Source organism: Eumetopias jubatus, unplaced genomic scaffold (assembly GCF_037043125.1).
Source record: "Eumetopias jubatus isolate StellerSeaLion01/CBP00866 unplaced genomic scaffold, mEumJub1_p1.0 scaffold_1, whole genome shotgun sequence".
NCBI lineage: Eukaryota > Metazoa > Chordata > Mammalia > Carnivora > Otariidae > Eumetopias > Eumetopias jubatus.
Window position 1 is genome coordinate 58,672,540 of NW_028274807.1, and position 24,251 is coordinate 58,696,790.

Below are 24,251 nucleotides of genomic sequence, written 5' to 3' on the forward strand. Positions count from 1 at the left end.
CCAAGTTGGGCATAGAGCTTACTTAAAAAAAAAAAAAAAAAAAAATGGGGAGAGGACCTGAACAGATATTTTCTCAAAGACATACAGATGGCCAATAGACATATGAAAAGATGTTCAACATCACTAATCACCAGGGAAATACAAATCAAAACTACAATGAAATATCACCTCACACCTGTCAGAATGGCTAGCATCAAAAAGAAATAACAAGTGTTGGTGAGGATGTGGGGAAAAAAAACAGGAACCTTCATACACTGTTGGTGGGAATGTAAATTGGTGCAACCACTGTGGAAAACAGTATGGAGGTTCATCAAAAAGTGAACAATAGAAATATCATACGACCCAGTAATTCCAGTACTGGCTATTTACCCAAAGAAAACAAAAACACTAGTTTGAAAAGATATATGCACCCCTATGTTTATTGCAGAATTATATATAATGGCCAAGATATGGAAGCAACCCAAGTGTCCACTGATAGATGAATGGATAAAGAGGTGGTATGTATGTATGTATGTGTGTGTGTGTATATATGCATGTATATATACACATATATGTGTATGTATACACATATGTATATGTGTGTATACATGTATACATACATACATACAATGGACTATTAGCCATAAAAAAAAAAAAGAATGAGATTTTGCCATTTCCAACAACATGGCTGGACCTAGAGGGTTTTATGCAAAGTGAAATAAGTCAGACAGAGAGAGACAAATACCATAGATTTAACTTATGTGTGGGATTTAAAAAACAGAGCAAGTGAACAAACAAAAAGACTCTTAAATGCAGAGAACAAACTGGAAAGGAGGTGGGTGGGTGGATGGGTGAAACAGACAAAGGGAATTAAGAGGAGATTAATAGGGGTGCCTGGCTTGCTCAGTTGGTGGAGCATGTGACTCTTGATCTTGGGGTTGTGAGTTCAAGCCCCACATTGGGTGTAGAGATTACTTAAAAAAGAAAAAAAAGAGGAGATTAACAAATTTCAATTACAAAATAAGTCCTGGAGATAAAAAGTACAGCACAAGGAATATAGTCAATAACACTGTAATAATATATGGTGACTACACTTATTGTGGTGAGTACTAAGTAATGCATAGAATTGTTGAATCAATAGGTTGTACACCTGAAACTAATATATGTCAATTATACTTCAATATAAATAAAACCTATCTCTCCTCAAAGACAAAAACAAAAGCAAAAACCCCACACCCAACTCAACCAATACTTTGATTTTGAACTTCAGCCTCCAGAACTTTTGTCTGTTCTTTTAAGCAACCAGTCTGTTGTACTTTGTTATGGAAGCCCTAGGAAGCTAATACAATGGGGATCAATTGGAATTCTCATACACTGATGGTCATGGTATAAATTCGTTGAACCATTTTTGGAAAACTGTTTGGCAGTGTCTAGTAAAGCCAAACATGCATATAATCTATGACCCAGCAGTTTCACTCCTGGTTATAAAGCAAACAAATAAGTTCTTATGTCCACCAAAAAACATGCACAAGAATGGTCATAGCAGCATTATTCATCATAGCCAAAAAATAGAAACAACTCAAGTATCCATCAACAGTAGAATGATTAAATAAAATATGGTATAAGCATAGAAGATTATTACAAAACAATGAAAAAGAATAAACTACTTCTACCTGCAACAACATAGATAATCTTAGGCATGATGCTAAGTAAAAGAAGCCAAATATAAAAGAATTCATGCCACAACATTCAATTTGTGTGATGAAGTTCATGGACAAAACTAATGTGATAAACATTCATCTCTGGAGAGCTGATATTTACTGGGAGGGGGCCACAAGGGAACTTTTTGGAGTGCTATAAATGTTCTTAATCTGGGTAGTGGATATATGTGATATATAACTGTAAAAATTTATTAAGCTGTTCAGTTAAAATTTACACATTTTACTGAATGTAAATTACATCTCAAAAAGGCAAAAAAAAAAAAAAAAAGCAATTTCCTCATGGGGAGCCCTATTGGTACATGAGAGAGATTGGACAGAAAGTTGTCTTTCATTATAAGTCTTTTCATTCTAGCTTATTTTTTATTTTTTAAAGATGTATCTGCTCATGTGGTAACTAGATATAAAATAAATAACTTGCCAAAAATAGAAAACAAATGTTTATTACATCATTTGGTTTATAAAAAATCTAATTTTTAATTTAAAAAAATTTTTGTACTATTATTTTTAAATTTTAATGCCAGTATAGTTAATACAGTGTTATATTAGTTTCAGGTGTACAATATAAGTGATTTCAACACTTCCATATATCACCCAGTGCTCATCAAAACAGGTGCCCTCCTAAATCCCCATCACCTATCTCACCCATCCCTCCATCCACCTCCTCTCTGGTAACCATCCGTTCATTCGCTATAGTTGAGTCTATTACCTGTTTTGTCTGTTTTTTCCCTTTGCTCATCTGTTTTGTTTCTTAGATTCCACAAGCGAAATCATGGTATTTATCTTCCTCTGACTGCTTGCTTCGCTTAGCATTACTCTCTAGTCTATCCATGTCATTTCAAATGGCAAGATTTCATTCCTATTTATGGCTGAATATTCCATTGTATACATATACCACATCTTCTTTATCCATTCATCTATCCATGGACACTTGGGCTACTCCCATAATTTGGCTACTGTAAAAAATGCTGCTATAAACATAAGGGTGCTTGTATCCCTCTGAATTAGTGCTTTTGTACTTTTTGGGTAAATACCCAGTAGCGTGATTACTGGATCATGAGGTAGTTCTATCTTTAACTTTCTGAGAACCTCCATACTGCTTTCCACAGTGGCTGCACCAGTTTGCATTCCCAACAGTGCACGAAGGTTCCTTTTCCTTCACATCATTACCAACACTTGCTGTTTCTTGTGGTTTTGATTTTAGCCATTCTTACAGGTATGAGGTGATATCCCATTGTGGTTTTGATTTGAATTTCCCTGATGATGAGAGATGTTGGCCATCTGGATGTCTTCTTTGGAGAAATGTCTGTTCATGTTTCCTGCCCATTTTTAAATCATTTTTTGGGTGTTGAGTTGAAAAATCCAATTTTTTTTTTTTTTAGAGAGACAGAGAGAGAGAGAGAGAGAGCAGGGGGGTGGGAGGATAGAGAGAGAAAGAGAGAATCTCAAGCAGGTTCCATGCCCAGCATGGAGCCCGACACAGGGCTCAATCTCATGACCCTGAGATCATGACCTGAACCAAAATCAAGAGCCACCCCAGCTCTCTAAAAAATCTAATTGATAAATTTCCCAGATTTAAATTTCTCAGAAAGCTCAAGAAGATATCAGTAGCAGTGACAAGAGGATTCCTTGAGATTTCAAGAGTTAGTAGGTACTCGGGGTGCCTGGGTGGCTCAGTTGGTTAAGCACCTGCCTTCGGCTCAGGTCATGATCCTGGAGTCCCGGGATCGAGTCCCACATCGGGCTCTCTGCTCGGCAGGGAGTCTGCTTCTCCCTCTGACCCAACCCCCTCTCATGCTCTCTCTCTCTCTCAAATAAATAAATAAAATCTTAAAAAAAAAAAAAAGAGTAGGTACTGTAGGACACCTCTCACCTGACCACTTCGATTAAGCCACGGTAAACAACTTCATTCAAATATATGTTCTCAAACATCTTAACTTGCAGGAAATATGGATCCTACCTATTCTGTAGCTTCATGAGGCCAAGTTGATGTTTCTCTTTTTCCCAAGCTAATTCTTTTTCCACTTGTTGAATTTTAAAAGCGGTTTTCCTGGCAATCTCAGCACGTAGTTTGGAATCTATATCAAAATCCTGCAAATAAGTAGATTTGTTCACCAAATTGGGTACTTTTATCAATGTACATTATCAAACTTATTTCATACACAGATACAGATTAAGTTTTGTACTCAATTTCATGTTGCATTATAATTCTCTTCCAAATATCACAAACTCTCTCTGTTCTAGAAAAAAGTAACATACTTATCATTTTATTTCCACAAAATATGGAGAAAAGTTCTCAGAAATAATTAACAATACTGAAAATAAGGTTATATATGAAAAGATTTCCTCACAATAAAAACAATGAATAACAGAATGTTTGGAGAGTGCACAGAGTTAAAAAAAAAAAAAAAAATACTTCCACCACCCCAGAACAACTCCTGGCACATAACCAGCTAGGCACAGGATAGATATTCATGGCACGCCTTCCCATGTGACACCATCCAGGAAAGACATCTGAGTCTTTGGTGTCTTTTTGAGGTTACCAAGTTCTAGCTGGATGTCCTTCACCAACAGGGCCATTTCTCCCATAAGGATATTTAGGTGCGTAATGTTTTTTACCTTCATTCTTGGAAAAATATCAGAGCCCACATTCAGACTAAATTGTAAGAAGTAATTAATCTTTCCAGGGGTGTTTCTAAGTAATGATATACATATAAAATGTTTAGCCACAGAACTCACCTCAGGTGTTCTTTATTTTGAATTATGTTACCCATATTCCATAAATGTCAACCTTTTTCTTAGTAAAATAGCATAAATATCTTTTAACCATTGCAGGTTGGTCTTTTTAACCAATATGAATTATCCATTATTATTTCACCAGAGCATTTTTCATATGGAATTGGCTAGGTGCCTCTAAAATTATAGGTATAGTCAGGATGATAAATTCTGGCTTTTTATTTGATTAGATTCTTGACAGCAATTCCACTTAGAAAGAAGTACACAATGAAAAGAAAATCACTAGCAGGTAGATGGGGCTTTGTAATTAGTCGGAAAAGAAAAAAAATTCAAAATTAGCTTGAACAATTCGTTGATTGTCCCCATAGCTACAACTATACTAAGTCATCTTTTAAAAACTTTGTAGACCTATCAGTTACTATCTTTTCGATAGATCTGGTGAATTATAGAAATACAATCACAGAGAATCAAAATATATGTGTACCTATACAATGGTTGGATATCTTGGCTAGGTATAGTAAGGGCTGATAACCAGATTCAAACCTGTATTTATATCTTAACTTGTTAGCCCCCCCCAAAAAGTGAGGTAGCTAAATCCAGAAGTAAACTTTATGTTATGTAAGAAGGCTCTTCTGTATCTAAACCAAGTTGTGTGTCAAATTCTACAGTATTTTAGCTGCTGCAAACACACTGGCCAGATAAGGGGAAGCTGAAAGATGATTTTAAGTGTTCCTACTCTATCAGCAAAATAGTCTTGATCCAAAAAACAGTGTATGTTAAAAATTAAAGTCAAATTTATTTTAGGCTTACTGTTCGCTTAAACTGCATATGCTTTGGTAATCCTTGATTCATTTCTAGAAGTTTCCGAAATTCATTCCTCAAAGCTTTGAGTTTTTCTCTCTTCCCAGCCTTTATTTCTTCCACTTCTTTCATTAACTTGTCATGTTCTCTTTTTCTTCTAGCATTCTCAATACTGAAAACAGAAATTGAAAAGGATAATGAGATACAGAAACAGCATAAAGAGGAAACAAGAACTCAATAATTTGGAAATCTTTTGGTTTGGTTAACTTCTATTAAATGCCATTTTGCAACAGTTCAGGGCTAGTGAGTATTTATCAAAAATTCCCATACCTGTAGGCTTTGGGATCTTCAATATCTTCTGGAATTGGCTCTGTTTCAATCCCAAACTATAGAAAGGGGAGAAATGGTTAATCTTTTAAATTGTATACTTCTCTTAAAATACCTAATATGAGGTAAACTGAGTTTTTTCCCCTCTGCCAATGTCTAATAATTACAGGCCTACAAAGTATTTTCATAAGAAATAAATTAGGGAAAACTAGGGGGAAAATTGCAATTGATTAAACTTATTTGTTTCTGCTTTATTTAAAGAGGTAGGTAGAAAAAGTCTTGAAAACTAATGTGTATGCAAAATGTTAATATCACTATAATATGTCTCCAAAATGTGAATTGCTAATATCACGTGTTATTTAAAAAGAATACACACAAATTTTCTAGGTCATTTGTTTTAACATTGTTTTTTTAGCTTATCCCCTTTCATATATGCATAATTCTCCCCCAAATACCCTACATGTATACAGGAAGATTTTAAAATATATATATTTTTCAAATTAAAATTTTTTGAGTATAGTTGACATAGAATATTTTTTAAACTTTAAGCATTTCACTTGACTTTATTAAAAAAAAAAAAGACATACAGTGAGAAATGCACAGAATAATATAGTTCCCCCCCTTGATAAAGAAAGATGAAATCAGAAATAGGAATCTCCTTTTAGAAAGGAAATTAAGGGAACTATGAAGTAAGTCACTTAAAAGTACTTTATTCGGGTGCTATGCTATAAAATTTAAGGAAGGAGAATTATAATCCAGTGAACCAAAGTCTGAGGTTGTTAGCTAATCAGTTCCTAAGTAAAATTGAACTTGTTTATTCTCTATTCTTTTTCATAACAGATAGTTCTCTGGTTTATTGTCATTCATTGTGAAGAAATAAGGACTCTCTTTCGACCAAGTTGTATTATTACAGTACTAGTCTTTATACATATGAAATGTAAATCTACATATTTTTGTGTAAGATAAGGTTTAGAACTTTTTTTTAAGATTTTATTTTTAAGTAATCTCTACACCCAACATGGGGCTCAAACTCACAATCCGGGGATCAAGAGTCACATGCTCTACTGACTCAACCAGCCAGGTACACCAAAGTTTAGAACTTTAGTAAAAGTGAAGTCATAAGACATGACCAGTATAAGAGGCATTGATGGCTAATACACTGTAATTACTGTTAATCACTTAGGACATAACTTGATTGAATTTTATTTTTTTATTCTTTTAATGTCCAGAGCCAAGCCCCTTGGTTTTCCATTAGCAGTGTGATCCCCAGGATACTCAGCCATCTAGCTCTTGGCCTCAGCTGTTTACAATTAATTTGAGTTAAACAGAGTTGCTACCAACTGTGCCAAAATACAGGCCAATTGTTCTCAATCCTGGCTGCACCTTAGAATCATGGGGGCTGAGACCAGGGAAGAGGAGAGCAAGATATTTTATAAAATACTGATACCTGGGCCTCACTTTCAGATATTCTGACTTAATTGCTCCTGGCTGGGGCTCAGGCATCTGTACTTTTAAGTGCTCCCCAGCGGATTCTAAAGAACCTTAGACCTATGCAGAGCTTAGTACTCTATTTATTCAGTTCTTTCTGATTTTGCATTCCTAAAAGCAGAGTCCACATCAGTGACATAAGAAATACTGATTGAATTCATAAATAAAAGGATCCTATTATACAAATGTGAAATGGATTTCTTCTGTCCAATACAGATTTCCATAGAGAGAGCTGGCACTAGGTAGAAAGAAAAAGATTTTCTTGTTCATATACTTTCTTCTGTAATTCTTCCTGGGCTGGAGCTCTTTAGACAACACTCCATTCTCCTAACTTTCCTTCTATTAATAGAAATGAAAATTTACCTGCTCAAATCTGCCCTACTTTTTTGTATCTTCTTTAAAGTTGGATGCTAATGTGTTCACAGGAATTTTAACTATGGTCTTTTTAATACAATTCCTTCTTCTTGAGGAGCAATTCTAATGGTTATTAGTGATTTTTTTCCCCCAAAGGAACTACTTTGATAATAGAAAATTCAGGTCATGTGGTAGGGCAAATGGATATATTTTGGGGATCTGAACCCTCAATCTTCATTACAAATCCAATGATATATTATGCCTAAGAATAGAATAATTTAACTAAATCTTTGGTCATGCTCCATGTTGTCATATTCTAATACTAAAGACTAATACTTTTACAACCCCTATCAAACACACAAATTTTGGTGTACTTCCCCTATGCACCTTCAATAAGTGAATAAATGAAAAGCAAAATATGTATCTGAAAAAGTTGTACATTTTGAAAACAAAGAAATCTTAATCAAGAAAGTGATTGACCTTGAAAAAAATGACTCAGTCTTTTTAATTTGGTGAATTCTATACCTTTAGTGTTATAGGGGAATTCAAGGACTTTAATATTTAATAATAGAGGCACCAGAAAAATCAAAATTATAATACTAATAGCAAGAATAGACTATAAGATGTGTCTAAAGAGTTTTCAGTTTTTAAAGAATGAGTAATTTTGACATCACTACTTTAAAATATTTATTTAAAATGGTTATTATTTAGTTACATACCCTGGGAGATGGCACTTTGGCTCTGATGTCTTTCTTCAGCTCAAATTCAGAAAAAATGTTGAAAACAAAGATATTACTATCTGCTCCAGTAGTCACCAAGAAACGGTCATCAAAACTAGTAGAGATGCCTTTAATACATCCATAATCATTGTCATGGATATTGAAGTGCCAGTAGTCCTCTATATTCATCAATGAAGGATTACCCTGACTTAGGATATAGACTCGAATTGCTCCATTTTGCAATCCACAAAACATCATATCTTGGTGAATGCTATGAAACATAAATTGTTCTTCATATTAATCTGAAAATGTTTAATTTTAAATTAACTGACAAATGGCTAAATTTTAATAATGAAGATGTTATGGACTACAACATTGTGCCCCCCCCATTCATATTTTAAAGCTAAATAACTATGGCAGCCCTAACAAACTCGTACAAAAGGGTAGAAGGAGAAGAAAAGCCAATTTGAAATTTGGAGCTATTATATGTGATCTTCAAAAGAATGGCATATATGCTTCTCAATTATTAAAGAACTATTGATTTAATTTGTGATTTCTCCAGAATCATTGCAACACTGAACCTTCATTATCTGACCATGCAGTAGCATCCTCCTGAGTAAATTCCTACAAACCAATTGTGTGAAAAACAGAAATTCTGACAGAATATTTGATAAAGGGACTTGAAATACAGTTTCAGAATTAGCTTTGATTCTATTTATTCACTCAATTTATTTAACTAGAAAATGTTTAAGTACCCCTCCATTTGGACAGATCTTTTAAAATGAACAATATTCATGATGGACAATAACATAGACATAAATGGGATATGGGGTTTTTTTTTAGGGCTTTCTGAAATTCAGTTCACCTGAAAGTGATAGTCTGGATGGGATTATCCTCCATATCTTCAAGAAGACGAAAATCAAAAGGTTCATCTTGCTTTTTTGTGATAGCACTACTTTTGTCATATGGGGGGAACTCACAGTGATACAGAAAACCAGCATCATAGCCACCCTGGAAAAGAGAAAATAGCATAGAAGGTAGTATTTGAGCATCAAATACATATGACCACATGAAGATTTTTATATTATCTCAAACTTTAAAACCTAAAATAGATGTCTTAAAACATCTATTTTGATATGATTTCTATGATTATAGATAAGGTTTTATAAAGTATCTCCATTATCTATTTATATGCAACTATACGATTATACAATAATAAAATACCTTACAATAATTTGCTTTCCACTTAAAAAAGTCAGTACAAGAGAGATATCACTTCTGACTACCTACTGAATTCCGTTGTATTTCAGGTATTATTCTGCATTTAGTATTCAGTAATAGGGTTTTGTAGGTCATGGTGTTCAGAGCAGTTTTGAGTCTAGGGCACTGCTCTTCTCCCTGAGGCAAATGGCAGTTCTGGAAGTGGCAGCTGAGAGGCTTAGAAGCTCAGCAGAGTAATCTGTTGCCTCATGGGCTTAGGAAGAGGGAGACAAATTGCAGGGTCCTCCAAGGAGAAGGAGCCACTGTAAACACACCTTCCAGTGGGCTTTCCATTGCAACCCTGGAACACTACACACTACATGTATGAGTCTCAATCACTGACTAGATGAAAGTGATCTAGGATTTCTAGCTGCTTTTCAGAACCAAAAATAAATTTCCAGGAGACAATGGCTACATACAGATTCTCAAGATAATGCTACAGTTTTTCACATACAAGGTCAATTATTCAACTTAAAAAAAAAAAAAACTAGGCATATTAGTTAAGACTTGATTGAAAATCAAAAGACAAGATTATGGTGGGAATGCAACTGGTACAGACACCCTGAAGCCAGTACGGAGTTTCCTCAAAAAGTTAAAACTAGAGCTATGCTACAACCCAGCAATTGCGCTACTAGGTATTTATCCAAAGGATACAAACATAGTGATTCAAAGGGGCACAAGCACCACAATGTTGCACATGCAACAATGTCCACAATAGCTAAAATATGGAAAGAGCCCAGACGACCACTGACAGATGAATTATCCATCCAATAAGATGTGGCATATATATACAATGGAATATTACTCAGCCATTAAAAAATTAAATCTTGCCATTTGCAATGATGTGGATGGAACTAGAGGGTATTATGCTAAGTGAAATGAGTCAGTCAGAGAAAGACAAATACCATATGATTTCACTTGTATGTAGAATTTAAGAAACAAAACAGATGAACATAGGGGAAGGGAAGGAAAAGTAAAATAAGATGAAAACAGAGAGGGAGGCAAAATCATAAGAGACTCTTGACTATAGAAAACAAATTGAGGGTTGCTGGAGGGGAGGTTAGTGGGGCGATGGTATAACTGGGTGATGGGCATTAAGGAGGGCAATTGATGTAATGAGCACTGGGCATTATATGCAACTGATAAATCACTAAATTCTACCCCTGTAACTAATAATACACTATATGTCAACCAAATTGAACTTAAATAAATTTTTTAAAAAGGCAAGCAGATCAAAGAAAAAATCATGAGATATTAATACATTTACAAAATGGATTTCAAATAACCAAGATGAATATATATAAGGAATTTGAAGCCAAATGGAAAATTTAAGTAGTCATCTGGAATCTAAAAAAAATAAAATAAAAAAATAAAATTCTAAAACTGACAAAATGACAAATTACAAATTCAATAGATGAGTTTTTTTATTTTTTATTGTTATGTTAATCACCATACATTACATCATTAGTTTTTGATGTAGTGTTCCATGATTCATTGTTTGTGCATAACACCCAGTGCTCCACGCAGAATGTGCCCTCTTTAATACCCATCACCAGGCTAACCCACCCCCCACCCCCCCCAGAACCCTCAGTTTGTTTTTCAGAGTCCATCGTCTCTCATGGTTCATCTCCCCCTCCGACTTACTCCCCTTCATTCTTCCCCTCCTGCTATCTTCTTCTTTTTCTTTTTTCTTAACATATGTTGCATTATTTGTTTCAGAAGTACAGATCCGTAATTCAACAGTCTTGCACAATTCACAGCGCTCACCATAGCACATACCCTACCCAATGTCTATCACACAGCCACCCCATCCCTCCCACCCCCCACCACTCCAGCAACACTCAGTTTGTTTCCTGAGATTAAGAATTCCTCATATCAGTGAGGTCATATGATACATGTCTTTCCCTGATTGACTTATTTCACTCAGCATAACACCCTCCAGTTCCCTCCATGTCATTGCAAATGGCAAGATTTCATTCCTTTTTATGAATGCATAATATTCCATTATGTATATACCACATCTTCTTTATCCATTCATCTGTCGATGGACATCTTGGCTTTTTCCACAGTTTGGCTATTGTGGACATTGCTGCTATAAACATTGGGGTGCATGTACCCCTTCGGATCCCTACATTTGCATCTTTGTGGTAAATACCCAGTAGTGCAATTGCTGGATCGTATGGTAGCTCTATTTTCAACTGTTTGAGGAACCTCCATACTGTTTTCCAGAGTGGCTGCACCAGCTTGCATTCCCATCAACAGTGTAGGAGGGTTCCCCTTTCTCCACATCCCTGCCAACATCTGTCGTTTCCTGACTTGTTAATTTTAGCCCTTCTGACTGGTGTGAGGTGATATCTCATTGAGGTTTTGATTTGGATTTCCCTGATGCCGAGAGATGTTGAGCACTTTTTCATGTGTCTGTTGGCCATTTGGATGTCTTCTTTGGAAAAATGTCTGTTCATGTCTTCTGCCCATTTCTTGATTGGATTAGTTGTTCTTTGGGTGTTGAGTTTGACAAGTTCTTTATAGATTTTGGATACTAGCCCTTTATCTGATATGTCATTTGCAAATATTTTCTCCCATTCTGTCGCTTGTCTTTTGGTTTTGTGGACTGTTTCTTTTGCTGTGCAAAAGCTTTTTATCTTGATGAAATCCCAATAGTTCATTTTTGCCCTGGCTTCCCTTGCCTTTGGTGATGTTTCTAGGAAGAAGGTGCTGCGGCTGAGGTCGAAGAGGTTGCTGCCTGTGTTCTCCTTTAGGATTTTGATGGACTCCTGTCTCACATCTAGGTCTTTCAACCATTTGGAGTCTATTTTTGTGTGTGGTGTAAGGAAATGGTCCAGTTTCATTCTTCTGCATGTGGCTGTCCAATTTTCCCAACACCATTTGTTGAAGAGACTGTCTTTTTGCCATTGGACATTCTTTCCTGCTTTGTCAAAGATTAGTTGACCATAGAGTTGAGGGTCCATTTCTGGGCTCTCTATTCTGTTCCATTGATCTATGTGTCTGTTTTTGTGCCAGTACCATACTGTCTTGATGATGACAGCTTTGTAATAGAGCTGGAAGTCCGGAATTTGATGCCGCCAGCTTTGCTTTTCTTTTTCAATATTCCTCTGGCTATTCGGGGTCTCTTCTGGTTCCATACAAATTTTAGGATTATTTGTTCCATTTCTTTGGAAAAAGTGGATGGTATTTTGATGGGGCCAATAGATGAGTTTGAAAGCAACTAGACACAGCTAGAGTTATGAAGCTGGAATAGAGATCAGATAAAGTAGTCAGACCAAAGCAGGAGAAAGAAAAGAAGGATGGAAAATACCCCCCAAAAAGGCTGGTGTGTGTGTAAAGTACATATGGGACATAGTGGTAAGGATTAAAGTACATAAAACTGAAATCCCAGAAGAAACAAGTAAAAAGATGGGCCAGAGAAATATTGTGGTAGATAATGGCTATGAATTTTCCAAAACTGAATAAAACTATGTTGGGATTCAAGAAATGCTATGAACATAAGCCAGATAAATATGAAGAAACTACACCCTTTAACACAAAATTTTAAAAGCAACCAGAGAAAAAGACATACTAGGTTTCAAAGAAACAATAAAAAGATGCAGCTGATAGAATGGAAGACAAAAGAGGATTAAAAGATATCAAAGTTTGAAAAGAAAATTTCCAGCAAAAATATAATTTTTTAAAAAGGCAAAATGAGGACACTTTAAGATTCCCCAAGAGCCCCCAAAACAGAGAATTTGTCACTAGATCTACACTAAATATATATATTATATATTTAAGGCAGAAGATGCAACTACAAAGATATAGAAAGGAATTAACAGCAAGAAAAAGGATAAACCAAAATGATATCAACAATACAATAGTAAAATACCTTTTGGGGATACAAATATATACATAAAGAGAATATAGGACAATGGAGAGGGGAGGATACATAGCAGTAAAGTACTCAAAGATCTTTTTTCTCTGAAATTAAAAGAATAAATTTATATCAAATCATATGAAGGAAAAGGTGCATATGATGATCTTTAGGATCACCTCTAAAAGGAGGAGTGAGGGGAAGGAAAGAGAGGTTAAGGAAAAATTTTTAAGTACTAGAGCATGTTTATGTGCTGATAAGAATTCAGTGACCAGAGGGAAGTGGATGATACAGGAGACTAGGTGGTTTGCTGCAGGAATAAAATATTGGAGGAAGTGAGAGGGGTGGGATCAAGACACCTTTGGGAAAAGTGTCCTTGGCCAGTTGCAGGAGACCCCTCATCAACTGGAACAATAGGCAAAGCAGACAAAACTTGTATGGATCCCCACAGTGTGTTAGATCTGTTTAAGACAAGACAAGGAAAATTTCATTTTCTCAGTGAAATGTGAGAGGAGGTTATCATTAGAAGGCGAGGGAGGGTGTAGCACGTTTGAGGGGAGGAAGAATTACATCAGTAATTCAGCAAGTGGCAGAGTGAACAGGACTGGGCGGTAGAATGGGCCTGCAGCATGAACACAGACTTGAGAACTGTGGTCAGGTCTTCACAGGGAGACTGGTCTTCCACACGGTCTACTTGGTTGTAGGCGCAGAGCTGACAAATAATTGCATCAAGCAGAGTCAGGGTCACTACCTCGGTCAACTGTACCTTAATCTTGTGTGCTAGTGGAGCTTGATGGTTAAAAGCATGGACTCTAGGACCAAACTGCCTGAGTCCAGATCCTGGTTCCACCTATCATTAGTTATATGACCCTGGATAAGTTACATAACCTCTCCATGCCTTGGTTTCTTCTTATGTAACATGCAAATTATATAGGGTGGTTGTAAATCATTTAGAAGGGTGCCCAGTACAGAATAAACAGGTTTCCATATTTAGCAAATAAAAGTACGAGATGCCCAGTTAAATATGAATTTCAGATAACAAATATACCTAGGGTAATTATGTCTCACATAATATTTATCAGGGAACCCTAAGAATAAGCACTGAATGTGTTATATAATAATTTTTGCACATGTTTCAAGGACACTAGAACTCTATTACATTTTATTATAGTTGTTTCTGTGCCTCTCTCCCTCGTGATAAGAAATTTCCTGAGGGCAGGAGCCATGTCTTATTTATCCCTTCACCCTTGAACCCCACACCACAGCAGCCATCAACAATTGTTTCATAAAACAAAGACAGACAAAGCATCACTACTTTCTATCCTTGCTGCTAGCCTCCTTGGAAGTTGCTAACAAAGATGTATTTCTAGGAAAAATTGAACAGGGAAGAAGTTAACGCTCATCACTCCTTGTAGTAACAATCCTTGGCTAGTCAGTGTTCTGGCCTAGCCAAACATCTGGGATTGGTTATGAATTAATGATAATCTTTCACTTACAAGCATACCTCAGAGATAATGTGGGTTCAATTCCAGACCACCTCAATAAAGCTACTATTGCAATAAAGTGAATCAAATGAATTTTTTGGTTTCCCAGTGCATATAAAAGTTACGTTTACACTATACCAGTCTATTAAGTATGTAATAGCATTATGTCTAAGAAAACAACGTACATACCTTAATTTAAAAATACTTTATTGCCCCAAATTTCTAACCATAATTTGAGTTTTTGGCAAGTCTTAATCTTTTTGCTGGTGGAGGTTTTCACCTCAATGTTGATGGCTGCTGACTGATCAGGGTGGTGGTTGCTGAAGGCTAGAGTGGCCACAGCAATTTCTTGAAATAAGACAATAATGAAGTTTGCTGCAGGAGTTGACTTTTCCTTTCATGAATTTCTCTGTTGCATGCAATGTTGTTAGTTAACATTTTACTCACAGAACTTTTCAAAATTGGAGTCAATCCTCTCAAACCCTGCTGCTGCTTATCAACTAAGTTTATGTAATATTCTAAATCCTTTGTTGCCATTTCAACAATCTTCACAGCATTTTTGTCAGGAGTAAATCCCATCTCAAGAAGCCACTTTTTTTACTCATCAATAAGAAGCAACTCCTCATCTGTTAAAGTTATATCATGAGATTGCAGCAATTCAGTCTCACCTTCAGGTATAATTCACCCCTCCATTTGTAATTCTAGTTCTCTTGTTATTTCTAACACATCTGCAGTTACTTCCTCCACTCGAGTCTTCAACCCCTCAAAGTCATCCATGAGTGTTGGAATCAACTTCTTCCAAGAAATCCTGTTAATGTTGATATTGTGACCTCTTCCCATGAATCTAGAATGGTGAATCCTTTCCAGAAGTTTTTCAATTGACTTTGCCCAGATCCATTAGAGGAATCACAATCTATGGCAGCCATAGCCTTACAAAGTGTATTTCTTAGATAATAAGACTTGAAAGTTTAAATGACTCCTTGATCCACAGGCTGCAAAATGGATGTTGTGCTAGCAGGCATGAAAACAACATTAATCTTATTGTATGTCTCCATCAGAGCTCTTGGATGCATTGTCAATGAGCAGTAATATTTTGAAAGAATCTTTTTTCTATGGAGTAGGTCTCAACGGTGGGAATATTCAATAAACCATGTTGCAAACTGATGGGCTGTCATCCAGCTTTGTTGTTCCATTTATAGAGCACCGGCAGCATAAATCTAATATAATTCCTAAGGGCCAGGATTTTCAGAATGGTAAATGAGCATTGGCTTCAACTTAAGTCACCAGCTCCATTAGCCCCTTACAAGAGAGCCAACATATTCTTTGAAGCCAAGCATTTACTTTTCCTCTCTGAAAGTCCTAGATGGCATTTTCTTCCACAATAAGACTGTTTCATCTACAGTGAAAATCTCTTGTTCAGGGGCACCTGGGTGGCTCAGTCAGCTAAGTGTCTGCCTTCGGCTCAGGTCATGATCCCAGCATCCCAGGATCAAGCCCCACATCCGGCTCCCTGCTCAGTGGGGAGTCTGCTTCTCCCTCTGCCTCTGCTGCTCTCCCTGCTCATTCTCTCACTCTCTCTCTCAAGTAAATAAAATCTTTTTTTTTAAATATCTCTTGTTCAGTGTAGTCACTTTCATGAATTATCTGAGCTAGATCTTCTGGATAACTTGCTGCAGCTTCTACATCAGCACCTGCTGCTTCTGTATTATGGAGACGGCTTCTTTCCGTCTTTTCTTGAACCTCATGAACCAATCTCTGCTAATTTCCAACTTTTCTTCTGCAGCTTCCTCACCTCTCTCAGCCTTCATAGAATTGAAGAGAATTAGGGGCTTGCTCTGGATTAAGCTCTGGCTTAAGGGAATGTTGTGGCTGGTTTGATCTATCCAGACCACTGAGAATTTCTCCATATCAGCAATAAGCCTGTTTTTCTTTCTTAGTATTCATGTGTTCACTGGACTAGCACTTTTAATTTCCTTCAAGAACTTTTTCTTTGCATTCACAAGGTGGCCAACTGTTTGGCACAAGAGGCCTAGTTTTGGGCCTATCTTGGCTTTTGACATGCCTTCCTCACTGAACTTAATCATTTCTAGCTTTTGATTTAAAGTGAGAAGCATGTGACTCTTGCTTTCACTTGAACTATTAGAAGCCATTATAAGGTTATTAATTGGCCTAATTTAAATATTGTTGTAACTCAGGGAATAGGAAGGCCCAAAAAGAGGGAGAGAGGCAAGGGAATGGCTGGTTGTAGAATAGCCAAAACACACACCATATTTATCATTAAGTTTGTGGTCTTATATGGGTGCAGTTCATGGCTCCCCAAAACAATTACAGTAGTAACAAAGATCAATGATCACAGATCATAACAACAAATAATAATGAGAGAGTTTGAAATACTGCAGGAATTACCAAAATGTGACACAGAAATATGAAGTGAGCCAATGTTGTTGGAAAAATGATGCCAATAAGCTTGCTTGACACAGGATTGCCACAAACCAATTTGTGACAATCACAGTATCTGTGAAGTGAAATAAAATAGGGTATGCCTGTATACTTTCATGTCAATTATTATTTTTTTGGTTAATGGAGCTGAAATTTGTGACAAATTTATAATGAAGGAAATCCTGCCTTGCAATTGATCGATGTCTTATGATAGGAGTAGAAAATATATAATTAGAAGATACAGTTGTCACAACATTGTGACAGTCCTTGGTGTCTGTTTCCCTAATATCCATTTTTCTCTTCTTCCTTATTAGCCAAATCCCAATTCTGTTCAGAGTGGCAAGGTGACCATCTAAAAACAGCCATCCTCCCAGACTTCTACATGGCCAAATAGCATAGCTGCAAATAACAAAATGCAAGCAAAAGCTTACAGAATAGTGTGGCCATTATTTTCAAAATGTTGATTAGTTTCAAAATTTAAAAAAAACACACACACACAAATCGACTGGAAGAACCTTTAGCCCCTTGCCCTTCTATCTTTAATTATTCTCCCCTTTGACCTCCTGGAACATGTATGATTGTTATAAGTGATAACAGATATAATAAAAAGACATAAAAGAGATATTAAGATGATATAAAAACTATAATTCACATGCATTCACCAAATTTCACCCCTTCAACAGTAGTTAATAAATGGCCTTACCATAAGAGTTAGAAAGTGAGAATGTGCTGGAAAATCATGATCATAAACTATATTTGATTAGGGCCGAGATAAAAAATTATGTATTACATTATTACTCACCAAAGAAACCCAGAACTTCCCTGGCTCAGAGTAAAATCCACAGAGGATGCGACAGGGAGTTGATGGTATAAAGATTTCAGGTAATGGCCCCTCTTCTTCCTTTTCCTCCTCCTCTGCCTGGAATTCCTTTTCTCCATCTTGTCCCATCTCTGCTGCTAGCTGCTTCCTCCTTTTTTCCTTCTCCTTCAACTCCTTTAGTGTCTTTCTCTTTTCTATTTCTATGAATCGCTTTTACAAGAGACATTAAGATATAAAAACAACTGTAAATCATTCATTCATCTACAGGAAGGGGATGACAAAATGGAAGGAAGATAGGGTTCTAGAAAAACTCACAGCTCTGATGTAAAATAATGTCATTTAAAAATAATTATCAATTGGGGGATATATATTATCATTAACATTTTCAAATCATTTCTGCATTACCCCCTTCAATCCTAGTTTTATAGAAATCATTTTCTCACTTGTTTCCTAATAGAGAAGGTAAACACAGTTTCTTCCAGTCTATCACCATGAATCAGGTAGATCAAAATAACCCCTGAGGAAAGTTGTTCCTATTTTTAGTAATAACTGTTAGACCCTCTGTGTCTTTCAGATGGTGATTTCAAAAGCCACCTAACACTGGCATCCCTACCTCCCATCTTTAACCTCTTTCTTTTTTATCCCTCAGAATTATCCTCCTAAATTATATGATCTCATCACATCAATCCCCTCCTCAAAATCTCACAGTGGAAGCGGTGACTGAACAGCTTCTGCACAACAAAAGAGAGATGGAGACATAGTAATGAGGGGAATCTCCATCCCCAAAGGCTCTGAACTGCAGTGGGAATGGAGAGTACCGAGAAAGCAGGAGCAGATTTGTCTGCCCTAGGACACAGAAAAAAAAGCCAAGGTTTAAAAGAGCAACTAGTAAAAGGCAAAAGATTTATACAATCTGAGGAGAAACTAGAATATATCCAAAATCTATAAAGAACTTATCAAACTCAACACCCAAAGAACAAATAATCCAATCAAGAAATGGGCAGAAGGCACAAACAGACATTTCTCTAAAGGAGACACCCAAATGGCCAACAGACACATGAAAAAATGCTCAACATCACTTGGCATCAGGGAAATACAAATCAAAACCACAATGAGATACCACTCACAATAGTCAGGATGGCTAAAATTAACAAGTCAAGAAATGACAGATGTTGGTGAGGATGTGGAGAAAAGGGGAACCCTCTTACACTGTTGGTGGGAATGCAAGCTAGTGCAGCCATTCTGGAAAAACAGTATGAAGTTTCCTCAAAAAGTTGAAAATAGACATAGCAATTGCACTACTGGATATTTACCCCAAAGATATAAATGCAGTGATCTGAAGGGGCATCTGCACCCCAGTGTTTATAGCAGCAGTGTCCACAATAGCCAAACTATGGAAAGGGCCCAAACTTTCATCGACAGACAAATGGATAAAAAAAGACATGGTGTGTATACACACACACACACACACACGGTATATGTATACACACACACACATACATACATACAATGGAATGCTATGCCGCCATCAAAAAATGAAATCTTGCCATTTGCAAAGATGTGGTTGGAACTAGAGGGTATTATGCTAAGCAATAAGTCAATCAGAGAAAGACAATTATCATATGATCTCACTCATATGTGGAATTTAAGAAACAGAGGATCATAGGGGAAGAGAGGAAAAAAATGAAACAAGATGAAACCAGAGAGGGAGACAAACCATAAGAGCCTCTTAATCATAGGAAACAAACTGAGAGTTACTGAAAGGGAGGAGTGTGGGGGGAGGGGGTAACTGGGTGATGGACATTGGGGAGGGTATGTGTTGTAATGAGCACTGGGTATTATATAAGACTGATGAATCACAGAGCTGTACCCCTGAAACAAATATTATATGTTAATTTTTAACTGTATTTAAATAAAAAAATATAGTATATAGTAGTATATAAAAGAACAAACCTTAGGACCCTGCCAAACTGCAGGGAGCTGCTGGAAATCTCTAAAGGTCAGAAGGGCTGGTGAGAACCATAGTTCATGCTCCCTCTCCACCATGGCAGTGTGAGGTAGGGGGAGCAGCGTCTGGGCACCTTAACCAGCCTACCACATCAGTGAGCCCAAGGCACCTAGCCCCCACTAGCCCCAGCAATCTCACCAAGGAGGATCCAGGGAGGTATACACCAGGACACCCCTGGATTGCACTCACCACAGCTCTGGATGTTGCACCAAGGTGACACAGGTATGAAGCATCCCTGAACACTCCAGGTCCATACCACTTTTGCCTCAGACAGCTTGCTAGGGCACCCCCAATACAGAGTGTTCTGGGACCTCCTGGCTGTTGCCTGTTTTGGCCCCAGCTATCCCACCAGGATGCCCCCTGTACAGAGCACAGGCCTCCCTCAACCCTGTCCCATTATCCCACAAGGGCAGCCCCTGTGCAGTATACCCAGGGACCCCAGCTTGTACCCACTCCACCTTCAGTTGTCCTACCAGGGCACCCTCAGTGTGGAATGCTCTTAAACACCCTGGCTTGTACCCATTTCCACTTCAGCTGTCCTGCTAGGATGTCTTCTACATGGAAAGCCCAGGGACCCCCCAGCTTAGACCCACTTGCATTGTATGTGCTGGGACACCCTGGCCTGTTCTAGCTTGGGGTTGTTGCCCCATCAGGCCACTCTCTGCAATGAACACCCCAGGACACTCCAGCTTGCACTGACTTCAGCTTCAGCTGTCCTGCCAGGGCACCCTCTGCACATAGAGCCCCAGGAGCCTCCAAATCTGCACCCAGTTCAATTTTAGCTGTCCTACCAGGATGTTCACTGCACAAAGAGCCCTGGGACTCCCCCACTTGTACCCACTTCAGCTCCAGCCATCTCACCAGGTCAGCCACAGCATAGAATGCTCTACAACCCCCAATCTACAGCAGCTGCAGCTCCAGCCAGCCAGAATAAGTTGCCAAGTATACACAAGACAATTTCTTCAAATTTAGGAGAAGTAGCTGTTCCACCACATTCATAGAAACAAACATGAAAGTCAGGAAAAATGGGGAGACAGGAATACATTCCAAAAGAAAGAACAAGACAAAACCTCCAAAAACCAACTAAATGAAAAGGAGATAAACAATATGCTTAATAAAGAGTTTAAAGCAATGATCATAAAGATGCTCACTTTGCTGGAGAAAAGAGTAAAAGAACTCAATAGGCCTTAAACAAAGAGATAGAAAATATATTTTAAAAAAAGAATAAGAGATGAAGAATACAATAACTGAAGTGAGGGGAAAAAAAACACTAGAGGAAATCAACAGATTAGAGGATGCAGAAGAATGGATCAGTGATCTGGAATACAGGGTAATGGAAGGCACCCAAACTGAACAGCAGAAAAAAAAATCAGGATAAGTTAAGAGATCTCTTAGACAACATCAAGCAAACAAACATTCACATTATAGGGGTTCCAGAAAGAGAAGAGAGAGAAAGGGGCAGAAAACTCATTTGAAGACATACTAGCTTAAAAACTTCACTAATCTGAGAAAAGAAACAGATCTCCAGGTTTAGGAAGCACAGAGAGTTCAAAACAAGATGAACCCATGACACATAATTATTAAAATGTCAAAGATTAAAGATAAAGAGAGAATTGTAAAACTAGCAAGAAAGAAGCAAAAAGGCACGTACAAGGGAAACCCCATAAGGCTATCAGACAGTTTTTCAGCAGAAACTTTGCAGGCCAGAAGAGAGTGGCATTATACATTCAAAGTGTTGAAAGGAAAAAAACCTACAACCAAGAATACTCTACGTGCCAAAGTTATCATTCAGAATAAAAGGAGAAAGAGTTTCCCAAAGAAAAATTAAACGAGTTTATCATCACTAAATTAACCTTACAAAAAAGTGAAAGGGATTTCTTTAAGTAGAAAAAAAGGCCATAATTACAAGAAAATTATGAATTAAAAGATGCAAAATATGATAACATATACACAAAATATAAAAGGTACAGCATGGGGAATATAGGCAATGGTACTGTAATAGTGTTGTAAGGTGACAGGTGGTAGCTACACTCGTGGTGAACATAACATATAGACTTGTTGAATCACTGTGTTGTGCACCAGAAACTGATGTAACATTGTGTGTCAGCTATACTGAAATAATAAAAATTTCTTCAAAAAACAGGTGGAAAAAAGACAGAATAGGGAAAAAGAACTCACAATGGATCTCAATGGTCTAGAATTAAATTGAAACATCTTGGCTGGCATTTAAGGAGCCCAAGGTTGGTCACAGATTTCTGCTTCATCTCTCCCATATACTGCTTCCCTCTGTCTCAACATTCCACTCTTCATTTTCTGAAAACACCAGAAATTCCTACAGTTCTGCCTTCCCTCAGGATGTTATTCCAGCTCGTTACCTTCCTCTCCTTTTTCATCCTCTCAAAATCCTTCTCATTTTTTAAGTACTAAAAGTCCCCTCTATCTGATCATCTTTGATCCCCTTTTAGCCTTCTATCAAACTCATATTTGTTTCACTCCACACCCCTAAAATTATTTTCTTTGCACTGTGATTTTAATATCTGTTCACTCCTGCCTTCTAATACAGTCAGCTGTTTCCTACCAGTTTATAAGCTCACCAGAGTCAGGGTAAATGTCTTATTCTTCTTTGTATTTCATCAGCACTTTTATACAATGGAATATTACTCAGCCATAAAAAGAATGACATCTTTACCATTTGAAATGATGTAGATGGAGCTAGAGTGTATTACACTAAGTGAAGTCAGAGAAAGACAAATACCATATGATTTCATTCATATATAGGGCTTAAGAAACAAAACACATGATCATAGGGGGAAAGAAGAGAGAGGCAAACAAAGATACAGACTCTTTTTTTTTTTTTTTCCAGAGGCGGTGTGCAGGGCAGAAGGAGAGGGAGAGAGAGAATCTTAAGCAAGCTCCACACTGAGCATGGAGCCTGGTGCAGGGCTCCATCTCACAACCCTGAGATCATGACCTGAGCTGAAATCAAGAGTCGGATGCCTAACTGACTGAGCCACCTGGGTACCCCCAAGAAACAGACTCTTAACTATAGAGACCAAACTGATGGTTACCATAGGGGAGGAGATGGGGGATGGGTTAGATAGGTGATGGGGATTAAGGAGAGTACTTGTGATGAGCACCAGGTGATGCATGACAGTGTTGAATCACTATATTGTACACCTGAAAAGAATATTACACTGCATGTTAACTGGAATTTAAATAAAAACTTGAAAAAAAAAGATATTTTATATTCTAAGAAAAAACATATTAGAAGATAATGCTTCAAGGATATCTCATACCAGAATCTTAGATTTGACACTTGAGAAATGAAAATATTTTATGCACATGTCTTTGATTTCATAGGAAACTACATCACGATTTTCCTCTTCCTCCTTCATGGTTGGAAATGGAGTTTCAAGAACATAGCCATTCTCACAAATAATCAGTAAAGTACTGTCAGGCTGAAAAAGAAAGATTAACATATCATTCACATTTAGGCAAATTTATAGAAGCATAGTTCAAAAACATCATAAATCAGGAAAAATATAATTGTTATGTGTACTAACCATTTTTGAAATCCTTAATTCCTCACTGTAGTAATAAGTCATTAATCACTATACACAATTATTACCTATTATATCATTAATAAGCTAAGTGTTAAAATTAGATTTAGATTGGTTTCCCTTATAGATGCCATAACACAGTTTCTGAGCCAAAAAATGCAGGTCTGAAATATATCAGCCCAAAAAGCAGAATATTAAAATTAGGACTGCCAAGGAAAACCTGCAGTGTGTGGATGGCATATCCAGTGTCAGCAGCCTTTGGTGGATCATTCTCTATCTGCTCGAGTTCATTAAATGTGGATGTTCCTCAGGTTTTTGCCCTCTTCCCTCTTCTCTCGCTCCACATAAACATTCCCTGGGAAATATTATAGCCAACCTAAGGCTTCATTACCACTCATGCACAGTTAGATTCCAAATTGATTCATCTCGCTAGGCCAGATCACTTTCTTGATCTCCAAAAATCACATATTTAACCATGTCTGGAAAGTCTCCATCTTGATATTCTACAGACACATTATTCAAAATGTTTCTTCACTCAGTCATTTCATTCTGTAATTATTTATTATGATCTACTATGTATTTGGCATTTTGTGGCATGGTAGGGGTAAAACTGTAAAAGAAAAATACAGCGCCTGGCACTATAGAGCTTACCTCCAACAAGAGAGCCTGTCATTTAACAAATCATATAAATGAATG

General features: G+C 37.1%; 1 protein-coding gene across 1 annotated transcript in view; it reads right to left on the reverse strand.

Moving 5' to 3' along the window:
- CFAP44 (cilia and flagella associated protein 44) overlaps positions 1 to 24,251 on the reverse strand; it is a 132,230-nt gene that overhangs the window by 67,287 nt on the left and 40,692 nt on the right. Inside the window, exons 15-21 of the mRNA XM_088027245.1 lie at positions 23,292 to 23,453; positions 17,970 to 18,197; positions 8,988 to 9,133; positions 8,123 to 8,393; positions 5,565 to 5,620; positions 5,244 to 5,406; positions 3,658 to 3,788 (exon numbers count right to left, since the gene is read on the reverse strand). Of these exons, the coding sequence (XP_087883371.1) occupies positions 3,658 to 3,788; positions 5,244 to 5,406; positions 5,565 to 5,620; positions 8,123 to 8,393; positions 8,988 to 9,133; positions 17,970 to 18,197; positions 23,292 to 23,453 (1,157 nt within the window). The remainder of the gene's footprint in view (positions 1 to 3,657; positions 3,789 to 5,243; positions 5,407 to 5,564; positions 5,621 to 8,122; positions 8,394 to 8,987; positions 9,134 to 17,969; positions 18,198 to 23,291; positions 23,454 to 24,251) is intronic.